At 36.0% G+C, this 11,280-nt stretch overlaps 1 protein-coding gene across 1 annotated transcript; it reads left to right on the forward strand.

Moving 5' to 3' along the window:
- The first annotated feature begins 1,958 nt into the window (after positions 1-1,958).
- LOC140785003 (amino acid transporter AVT1C-like) lies at positions 1,959-10,868 on the forward strand. The gene is made up of 13 exons (XM_073132677.1): positions 1,959-2,104; positions 2,209-2,423; positions 4,596-4,939; positions 7,013-7,227; positions 7,321-7,344; positions 7,765-7,945; positions 8,181-8,400; positions 8,486-8,621; positions 9,164-9,183; positions 9,486-9,631; positions 9,781-9,824; positions 9,898-9,960; positions 10,505-10,868. The coding sequence occupies exons 2-13, from the start codon at positions 2,209-2,211 to the stop codon at positions 10,598-10,600; spliced, it is 1,704 nt and encodes a 567-aa protein (XP_072988778.1). The 5' UTR covers positions 1,959-2,104; the 3' UTR covers positions 10,601-10,868.
- The last annotated feature ends 412 nt before the right edge of the window (positions 10,869-11,280 follow it).

The following is an 11,280-nucleotide window of genomic DNA, read 5'->3' on the forward strand; positions in this document are numbered from 1 at the left end:
AAGTGTTTACGGATAGGAATAAATTTAGAAGACTTACAAGTCGGTTAAAAATCAATTAGAAGAGATTGTAGCAGATAATTTGGTCATGATTACTATGAAGAAGAGTAAACAAATGCCAAGATTTGAACTGATCTAGAGCAAGTTCTCTTCAACACGGAAGAATGATGAGGGGGATAAGCAACAAAAACTAATGACCGATTTAGAGTTTTGATTATTGATTCATCAAAGAAATAAATATCACGAATCTTTAAAAAAAACATCACAAAAGCATAATTTGCAAAGATATTAACCTCAAATTATCTTATTCCTGCAAAGATATCTACCCTTTAAAATAAGAATAGAAAATTGCGAATAGCACTGACCTCAAATTATCCTATTCTTCACCCAAACTACTTCATTTTCTGGCGTTCAATTACAACGCAAAAGTATTTCATAGCTTAATCGCAGTATCATTGGTCCTCACTTTAGTTATATGAGATAAAATGTGAGTCCAATCATATTATCATATCATGTGAGTCAAAGTATTCTATCCCCTTCAGACTCTCCTTTAAATCGGTCGAAAATTTTTTGAATATCACTTTCGCCTATGCTGGTAGTTCATCGGGGGCGGTGACTACTAGTGCACCAAGAAAACCTCTACAAGGATGGAGACAAGTTCTTGGTCCTCCATAGTTGCTCCTTTCTTGTTCGACTTTCTCGAACTTGTGTTAACTATCGATCAATGAATGGTGGCTTCAATAGTACTGTTACGAACTAGATCTAAAACGATTTAGACGTAAGAAAATTATGATATTTTTATGGGTGTCAACCTCATAAGTTACGAAGTGAAAAGACAAAAAAAAGAAGAAGGTTAGAACTAGACAGATTGATAATCATTTGACATTATGACGGTCATCGAAGGGTAGTGGATGGCTAAAGGTGGTGGTGGATGGCCGTAAGTAGAGTGGCTCGTGGGAGAAAGATGATGGCTAGAGTTTGGAAGCTTAGAAGGGTTCTACGTTTAAGATCTACTTTTATGAATATAAAGACGATTTAATGATTACGATAAAATGGTAAATACTATAATAATAAATTGGCTAAAACTTAATAATTTCTCAATACTTGAATTCTTAAATAAACAAGCCCAACCCTTCTATATGTAGAGGTCAGGTATAATAAGTCATACTAGTGACTAGCTTACACGACTCGAACTAGAATTTGCTTTAAAGGCTTAAATGACTTAATTATCTTTGTCTTAAAGGCTTACATGACTTAATTGGACTTGTCTTAGAGGCTTACATGATTTAACTAGACCTGCCTTAAAGGTTTACATAAAATATAAACATGAATTAATTAAAAGATGAATAGATTCGATCCATTGAGCCTAATAACCTCATGATATGATTCGACATAACCCACATCGCATCAAACAAATATTTAAGTCGAACTCAAGTGAGCAATTAATAATTGACCTATTTGACACTACTTGTTACTAATACCAAAAAAATTATCAATATCAATAAAGAGGGTAAAATTTAAGTCCCCCTTTTGTTCGAGGCCAAGTAATTCTCATGGACTTAGTTAGGGATCACTAATCATATTTAGTAATCAAATATTATATTTTTAAAGAGAAATTACGTATGTTTCTAAATTTAAATTTATTTCAAATTATTATCTTACATAAAAGGCTAACATTTATTTGCTGATCACGGGGGGGTGGGGGAGGACTGTTTTGGTCAAATACTCATAGTAAGTGATAGGGCGAATAATTCACGGGTTATTTTGTAATTCAAAAGAAGGAAAGAAAAGTAATTCGAAAATAAGAGAGGGGCAAATAAGGTATAATGACATACACGAATGACGGACCGGAGTCATCGGTCACATTATCTTTTTGCTCTCTTCCCTCCCCCCCCCCCATTGCTCCCACATGGTACCTGTCTCTCTGCATATATATAGACACTCAAGCCACGGCGTCACATAATACCGGTTCCATTTCCCAACTCTCTCTCTCTCTCTCTCTCTCTCTCTCTCTCTCTCTCTCTCTCTCTCTCTCTCTCATCATCCTTCTTAAACTTCCTTGGAGCAAGAAGCAGATCTATCTCGACTTCCGAGCAAGAGCAAAGAGGTTCCCTTCTACTCTCGTTCGATTTCATCTCCTATCTATTTTTGCCCCATTAGATCCATTTCGAAATTAAATCTGTGAATATAAATCTTGAATCGTTTGGCTAGATGAAGAACTCGGTGTCGGATAAGAACCTCTTCATCGAGACCGACGACGAAGATGGCGACGACGACGTGGCCGACGCCGAGGAGGGCAGCAATCTCCGACGGGCGGAAGACGAGGACGCCGATGACGAATCCGACGGCTCAGATTCGTCGACGGAAGATAGCCCGCGGCGCAGCAGGCCGAGCTCCTACAACTCCGCATGGCCCCAAAGTTACAGGTACGCCTCGCTTTTCGAATCGTCCCTAATAAATCTCGCCCGTCCGTGTCCGATCGAACGACGGGATATCGATGCTCTGTATTCGCCGTTGGATCTCGTTTGGGACGGTGATAGGTGATAGAAACGCGGCGCCGCGATGAAGTGGTTAGATCTCGGGCTCTCTAATTTCCGGATTTAAATTGGGCATAATTCGTATGACAGAATGAGTGGATGAGTACGGCGATGATTTGGGAACTATTCTTTTTGGCCTTTTCTAATTAATGGGATCTATGCAGTATTATTCCTCCTTCATCGTCCTCTAAGTTGTTTCCAGTTGGGTGGGGGTTGGAGCTGACCTGGATGAGACCCATACAGAGGACACTGATTTCTAGCTAAATTAGGAAGAATTTTATAACCGAGTTATTACGAAAAATATCATTTTTATTTATTTTTATTCTTTAATCAAAATATAAATTTATTTCTACCATACTAATAATATGTCTATCACTTTTGCTGTGCTAGTATTACTTTTCATCACCACGGTGGATCTTGTAGCTTGCTTTTGGGGAGCAGAATGCCTTTTTAGTTTCTTTAATTACATCCACACTACACTAATTATTATTATTATTATTATTTATAATTTTCCTACAACTAGCTTGAGGGTAATTTTGTCTTTGCATAGGCAAATTATTGGATTGGTATTGTAAGGGGGATATTCCATCTGGTTAAATAACAAAGAAAAAATTATCTCGGAAAATGTTTCTATATGCCCCCACATTGTTTCACCCATTCTGGCCCCTGCAAGGCTGCTGATTGACGTGGATCACCAATGACCCTTATCCACGTGCTGCTCCTGTACGTCTGTTACAATATACGACAAATGAGTTAGAAATATATTATATATATATATTGTATACTAGGGATCTACCAAGAGATATTTAATTTTTATTCTGAGACACATATTAAGTTTCGAGATTAGGATTAGAACGATCACCAGATGTGATAGAAAATGATAGTGTAGTAGTAGAAAGATTCATTTGGTTCGAGTTAGTAGTCCAATCTATGATCCATCTGACCATTGAGATGACGAAGTTGGTGGAGAAAGCAACAATGTTGTCTACTAGTCAATAATAATGATAATAATTTCGTGTAAAAGAATTCATGGCTCATCACACACATGGAGAGATCAGTATGAACATCTTATCCCACCTGGCCAGTGTCCACCTTATCCGTTTAGTGAGCTTAGCTTGCTAATTGGAGTTATCTCGGTTGGTCGATGATTGGTGGATAAGCCTTCTTTGAGCTTTGTAGATATTTCCTAAACGTGCTACATAATTCTAGTAATATAAGATCTTTATTCATATGAACAGTTTGTAGGATTTATCTGATATTCGATTTTGTATCCGCATCGGTTCTAGGCAAATAAAGTAACGAAATTTAGTATCCATTTATTATTGAAATCAATTGGCAGCCTCTGTAGTTTAGCTACAGGGTTTTCAACATTTGGATGAGACTAAGAAGATGAGCTAATTTTATTTTCTCTTTTCTCTTCTTTTAGAGAGAAATGTGTTGTGGGCAGTAAAGAAATGCGTTAATTATTACCTCAAACTATAATTTATTCTCATATGGTTTGGCCTAGTTTTAATTTTCTAAGTTTAATTACTTAATCCTTGTGGTCATTAGTGCTAATATTGTCTATCATAAGTAGTCAAAATTGATTACTAAATAACTAAATTACCCCCAAACTGTATTTTTGTGGAGGTAACAAAATTTTCCACATTCCCGTTAATGAGTGATTAACAATTGTAAATTAATATGAATTATATGAATTATGGACCACATAGGAAGTTAAATATTTAATTTTGAAGTAAGTTAGCATGAGAGTTGCAAAAGCGTTCTCAAACTCGAGTACCATAGCACTAGAATGCAGTTTTCAAACAAAACCAGTCCGTCTCAGATTCAGTGCTACTTTTTGCTGCTCAAATTTGATTGGAGGACCTTCAAGAACTCATCTTTTGATCCATCTCATATGATTCCCGCAACTCCTGTTGTAGAAGAAAAAACGATATATCGATCACATTAGGATCAACTCTAATTTATCCTAGTAATCATGGTCGTAGCAATGGTTGGTAATCACATATAATTTCATACATTCTATTAATTGAAATTCTCTTCTTTCTCTGTTCTTTTCAGGCAATCCATAGATATCTACAGTAGTGTTACGCCGCCAAATATTGGATTCTTGGGCACACCAACATTGAGCAGATTATCCAACTCGTTCATTACTTCTTCATTCCGAGGCAAACACACGCCCGAGATTTTCTCCTCGCTTATCAAACCACTCCTACCGACGACCGCTGCCGACGAGCAGCAGCAAGAAGAAATCGAAAGGAAGAGTTCTCATTCTCTTTTAGTCCCTCCTGCCCCAACGAGAAGACCATCTTTGAAAAAGATCCCAGAAGATCTTAAACCTTCAGTGGTCTCGCATGAATTGCCTATCCAACGCCAGTGCTCTTATAGTCAGGCTGTGATGAATGGTACGCATAACACTTCCTACTTAACTTCCCTTTTTTTCTTTTCTATAGAAAATTTCATTTTACACCATCCTTTTCCCGTTACTGGAGTTATATCTAACCTTTCAGAACAATATCATATAGAACATATTCTATTAAGATAACCCTTGGAGCACTGCATTATTGAAGTCATCAAAGTTAGCTTAACTCGGCACCAGGTCTAGTCTATATAGAAAAACTTTGACAGCCGTCTTTGAGATATTGTAATTTAAGTCGTCCTTTTTTTGGCTTATAATATTTATGTTATACGTGGGTTAAGTTAAGTAGTTTAATAAGAATATTCCAACAGTATCTTTGTCTTCCATTTTCCTTAAAATGCCATTACCTAAAATTACTATCACAATATCTAAAAAAATTTAAGAACATTTTCTTAAGGGCATTTCAGTAAATTTAGTTAGTATATGTTAGGTTAGAAAATGTCACAAAGAATTTGTGTAAATTTATGAGCAAAGTGAAATAAATCTTGATCTAAGATTAAGGATAGTTTGTCAAAGTAATAGTAGGGTGTCATAAAACTCATAAGCAAAAAGGAAGGGTTAAATTACAAATAACATAAATACAAGGTGTTAACCGCATAATTGCTAACACGTTGGATGATATTTGAAAATTTCCTTTTATAAATTAAAAAACTGGAGAAAATGAAGCGTTGAAATAGATAACTCCTATGTTTGTAATATATGCAAGATTATCCTAGTGATCACCTTCAAATGCTCGTCACTTCGTGTAGTTTATTATGCTACTTAAACACCATCAAATCTATCTCTTACAATAGCACATCACATTTATATCTAATAACGCTTTCGTTAGTTGGTCTCACACAGAGTCCATTACTCTACTGTAACCCTGCGTTCTTTTATTTTTAATCCAGACAAGACAATTCACATTTAATGCCTGGAGTCCATTTTTCGAGGTTGTGTCTCCCATAGTCTTATGGACTCTGGATCTCTCAAGCTCTTTCAAACTGTATGCACGAATCATAATCACTACTCTACCACTGAATCCAAATAAAACATGGGTACTAATCCAATTCCCACAAAGTATTAGTGAAGAATGACAAATTACTAATTCGTATTGATGAGGCCAATCTGTTCTATTATCTCTGACAGTTAGTCTCGTATAGTACTGTTGATTTCTGTGGGCTATCCAACTTGAGAGACAGCAATCTTATCATGATTATTCCATTTCAGTACATTCTCTCATAGATTATTACTTAGGATGGGCCAGATATGGTCATCTCGGACAGTGACAAGTGAGTAATGAACCTAACTGCATAAATAGTCCAAGTTCATAGTATGTATTTTATTCAAATTTATAAACCAGCTGCTAGTCGGGACATCTCTCTTTATTGGCACACTTGAAGACAACAGTAGCTCTATCATACCAACTGTTCATGTTACAAGTTATTGATTCTCCTTTTTGATTCCTTCATGTAATTCTTTTAATAAGTTAAAATATTTGATGAAAAAATAGCTTGTAGGCTAAATCCAATTAGAAAAGCTTGATACATATAAGATTAGAAAGAGGAGTAGGGTTTCTCAACTCTTTATTAGTGTTAGCACTGATGCAAATACTCTTGTCCAAATAAACAAGAATGTGTATCGGAAAAGAATCCACTGGTCCAAAACCCAGAAGGAGAAAGAGCTAAGAGAAAAGGTTCAGCTATAAACTAAGCATAGTTCATCTTTGAGAGGCTAAACATGAAAGAACTATATGGATAACTCCTAACTTCCTTGTGTTTAAGGACACTTAAATTCACCAAAAATGTATTTTGAAGTTCGGCAATTTGAAAAGATCTTGTGAACTTTATGTAAATTATGTCCTTTCCTGTTTGATTTACTTTTTCCATGACTCCCACTATTTACAAGTTTACAAATTTTAGCCCAGTTCAGATCATACTCAGTTCTGCATATGATTAGTTCTACTCTTTGCAGTTCCCACACTTAGTTGCAACCAAGTACTCTAAAATGGGTTCTTGAATGGAAGGTTTAGTTCCGATTTCTTCTTACTGCACTAACTGTTGCATCATCATACACCTAGGAGTGAATGTCCTCTGTGGAGTTGGGATCCTTTCAACACCATATGCCGTGAAAGAAGGTGGCTGGGCAGGGCTTTCCATTCTCTTTATGTTTGCAGTACTGGCATGGTACACAGGCATCCTCCTGCGCCATTGCTTGGATAGTGAGGAAGGCCTGGAGACCTACCCAGATATCGGTCAGGCCGCATTTGGCACCACAGGTCGGATTGCCATCTCGGTGAGTGCTTCTGCAGCCTCTCTATGCTTCTCTAAATTCTTATAATTCCGTTGAAGCTGACATTTTACCTTTCTGTGTTGTTATTGCCTGCAGATAATCTTGTACGTGGAACTGTACGTAAGTACAAACTTGTGATCGTTATTGTGGTATTCATTCTTTCATATAGATGAAGATAGTTTCTTAAGTAATTCTAACCCTGCAATGACACTTGCGTAACACTTTATGATGAAAAGTAACTGAATTCATCTCTCGGGAAGAACTCCTTGTATTTTGTACGAGGATCGAAAGATAGGTTTTCCTGATTTCTCTAGTGATCTGTCCTATAATTTTCATTTATTATTAATTGCAACTCGCTATTCATTGAGGACCAATCACTTGGCTGTAGTGTCAAACTCATAACACCAACATTTTAAGCAATATATATTCTGTTATAGTTCTAGCCAATATTTACTAAGCTATGACGATAGGATCCCATCAGATCCTTTTCTAGCAAATGAAGTAAATCTGACACTACCTCGGATCGTTGGTATTCTGCAGGCATGTTGTGTTGAGTATATAATACTCGAGAGCGACAACTTATCATCCTTATTTCCCAATGCACAACTGGATATAGGTGGCCTGCACCTTAACTCTCATGTTCTCTTTGCGATCATCACCACTCTTGTGGTACTGCCTACCACTTGGTTACGTGATCTCAGCGTTCTTAGCTACATCTCAGGTCAGCCTACAACTAATTTTGTTAATTTTTGCAGTTCTTTTAATTATCTAATTCACTGTTGCCATATTAGCATGTCGGTCTATTGAGAACCACTATAGTCCTAGAAGCCAGAGTAACTAACATGAAGCAATAAGGAACATGCAGTTTCTTCCATCCCTCAGTTCTAGCTTATATGAGACCTGATAGTCTTCTATCAGCAGAATTTCTGAATGATTGTTCTCATGCTTGTTGGCAGCGGGGGGAGTCATCGCATCTATACTAGTTTTCTTCTGCTTGTTCTGGGTCGGAGTAGTTGATAAAGTCGGCTTTGAGAACAAGGGCTCTCCAATAAATCTCGGAGGCATTCCCATTGCCATTGGGTTGTATGGATACTGCTATTCAGGTCATGCAGTTTTCCCAAACATATACTCTTCTCTCAAGAAATCCAGCCAGTATCCTTCAGTTCTCTTCACTAGGTAACTGGTGTCAACAAACTCTACTTAGATCTAGCTTCCATATTCACTCTCAGTTGTAAACTAATACTTTCCTATTTGTTCTCAGTTTTGCAATTTGTACAGTGTTATTTGCGGGAGTTGCTGTGATGGGGTATACTATGTTTGGTGAATCCACACAATCTCAGTTCACTCTCAACTTGCCCCATAACCTAGTGGCTTCTAAAATTGCTCTGTGGACTACGGTAATGTTTGTCTAAAATTTTACTTTGACTATACTATTCCTTCTCAATTTGCTGTGAAGTCGAGCTTTTATGGAAAATTTACAGAGTCCAAAACTATAAATTCAAGGGTATGTGTATCAATATACTGGTCTGTATTTGTAAGTCAATAAGTCTCATATAATCTTAGGATGCCTCAAATACTAAATTTCTTGCCTTTCTATCTATTCGCAAGAATCAGAAAGTTGATATAGCTCAATGATCCTTAAGACATGACATTGATTATATATTTTAAAAAAAAAGGTGAAGGACTATGATTTGTCCCAAAGACTTTAGCCTATGGTAAAATGCAACATGGATATGTTGTTCTAAATATTATTACAAAAAGACTTGATAATGATGCTAGAAAAGCATTGATTTAGCTAACCTGGAAATTTTAATAAATTCAGTAGCTTCGTTTTATTGCCTTTTCTCATTCATGTCATTTGTTGGATTTCAGTACTGCCTAACTAATACATATCCTTTCTTTGGTTCCTGATAATATATACTTTTTGACCTTGTTGCAGGTGGTGAACCCTATTACCAAATATCCTTTCTTGTTTTTTCTATTTTCTTTTTGAGGCAACTTCATATAATCTGCTGCTTTCCTCAATAGATATTTCCTAGCAATATATTGTACAATAGGATCCCCGATGTTCTATTTATATTTAACCTTGCATAATACTGTTAAGATTGCGTTAATCATTAATCACACCATTCACAGACCTGCAAAAAAATCTAGCTTACCATTTAGCCTCCAGTTGGGAAGCTTCCCCATTATTATCAAAGGTTTACTATATCTAGATGAACTTGAATTGCTGGAATTTATCTCCCTTAACTGGCATTTACATATGCATTGACTCTGACTCCTATGGCATTGAGTTTCGAGGAACTAATACCATCAAACCATCAAAAGTCGCACATGCATGCAATCATCATTAGAACAATTTTGGTGATCTCTTCCTTGTGTGTCGCTCTTGCTGTCCCTTTCTTTGGTAAGTTTATTTCGTCAAGTTATAAATATTTTGTACTACGAATTAATGCATGGAATTGGTAGAAGAAGCAAGACCTAAATCTTTATGTCCTCATATAGTAGATTACATACTTTTGCTTGTCTAACTTGAACCTTATTTTGCCTGATCAGGACTTGTGATGGCTTTAATTGGGTCTCTTCTTACCATGCTTGTAGTAAGTACCATATTCCAATTAACTGAACATGTGATTTTGTTCATTTACCATGGCTAACATTTTGTTATGGCAGACTTTAATTCTACCATGTGCTTGCTTTTTGAGCATTCTCAGGGGCAAAGCCACTTGGATTCAGGTACACATTACTTCCTAATTATATAGGTTGGGTAGAGCTTCTCCATGACTTTACTGGCTGAAATAACAAAGATATTTTCCTGAATTCTCCAATTATACTTATGTTTAAATGACAATAAATGTCCAAATAATCTCTGCTATATTTATATTGCTAGAGAATCATCATAGTTTAGGGAAATTATATTTATTTTCTGTCAATAGTTTTAATTTTAGTTCTAGATAAGTTCTCTTCTATTATCATCTTCTCAATCAAAAGACGTGAAACATGATGATATACCAAAAGTTGGATATTAAATGCATACCAAAAGTGATTCCTCAAATATTAAGCTTACTGTCTACATGGATCAATCTAAAGCAGCCACTGAGTTAACGAACTTGAAAGATGCTTATAGTGATGTTTACAACCAAAGCAAATTTGATACAATTATCAAGATAGGAAGATAATCCATGTGGAACTTACATTGATTATTTCTGCTAATTATCAAGATACTAAAAACACCAAAGTTATCTGTCTAACATTTAATCGTTTCCTTTTCGCCTTGCAGGGAACATCTTGTATCATAATCATCGCTATTGGGATTGTTTGCTCTGTCTTTGGCACATCTTCATCTCTCTCCAAAATCATACACAATTTGGGTTAATCATATCCACAATTCACGTGATGGCATTTAAATTTTGTTGATTATATTCGTTCTTTTCTTGTAAGTTTAAGTAGGAATTCATTAAGTTATATTTATTATTTATTTTCAAAGAAGGTCCTCTCTTCCAACCATATTAGCTATAAAAATTGTTACAGTTCATGTAAGTTCATGTATCATCTATTAGCTTTGATATGGTTTCTCACTCAATTATGTTTAGCATGTGAGAGAAATGTGCCTAATAATATTTGTGTATTTCTTTTCGGATAAATCCTTACCTACAAACACTTCACAAGCATTCTCCAAAAAGTGATGATGTGGCAACGTCTTGTGCATTGGTTATAATAATTGTAATATTAAGAGAGGAGAATCATTGATTGATAAGATTCTACATCATCACTTTTTACATAACATTTGTGAGCATAGCATTATTCTTTCTTCTTTCTTTTTCTTATTATACTTTCTCATTTTATCTGATCCACAAGAAAACATAACACTCTACGGTTTTTGCTCAAGCTTCTCTAGCTCTTTCAAGCGCCCACCTCCCACTCTTTTTCCCCTAGTAGTTTTGGCTAGGAAAAGGGGAGAGGTCCTGCTCTTGGTCAATAATCATGCTTGATGTTTTTCTCATCCTCCCCTTTATTCCATTTTCTTCTCTATCTCACCCATGGTCATTTTGTACC

Source organism: Typha latifolia, chromosome 3 (genome assembly GCF_019914945.1).
Source record: "Typha latifolia isolate L0001 chromosome 3, TyphaL0001v2, whole genome shotgun sequence".
NCBI lineage: Eukaryota > Viridiplantae > Streptophyta > Magnoliopsida > Poales > Typhaceae > Typha > Typha latifolia.

Bases quoted from the DNA above. Each gene is read 5' to 3' on its own strand.
- LOC140785003 (XM_073132677.1), top strand. From the start codon at position 2,209: ATGAAGAACTCGGTGTCGGATAAGAACCTCTTCATCGAGACCGACGAC. The intron at 4,940-7,012 runs GTACGCATAACA...TCATACACCTAG, and splicing joins TAGTCAGGCTGTGATGAATG to GAGTGAATGTCCTCTGTGGA. The intron at 7,228-7,320 runs GTGAGTGCTTCT...TATTGCCTGCAG, and splicing joins CAGGTCGGATTGCCATCTCG to ATAATCTTGTACGTGGAACT.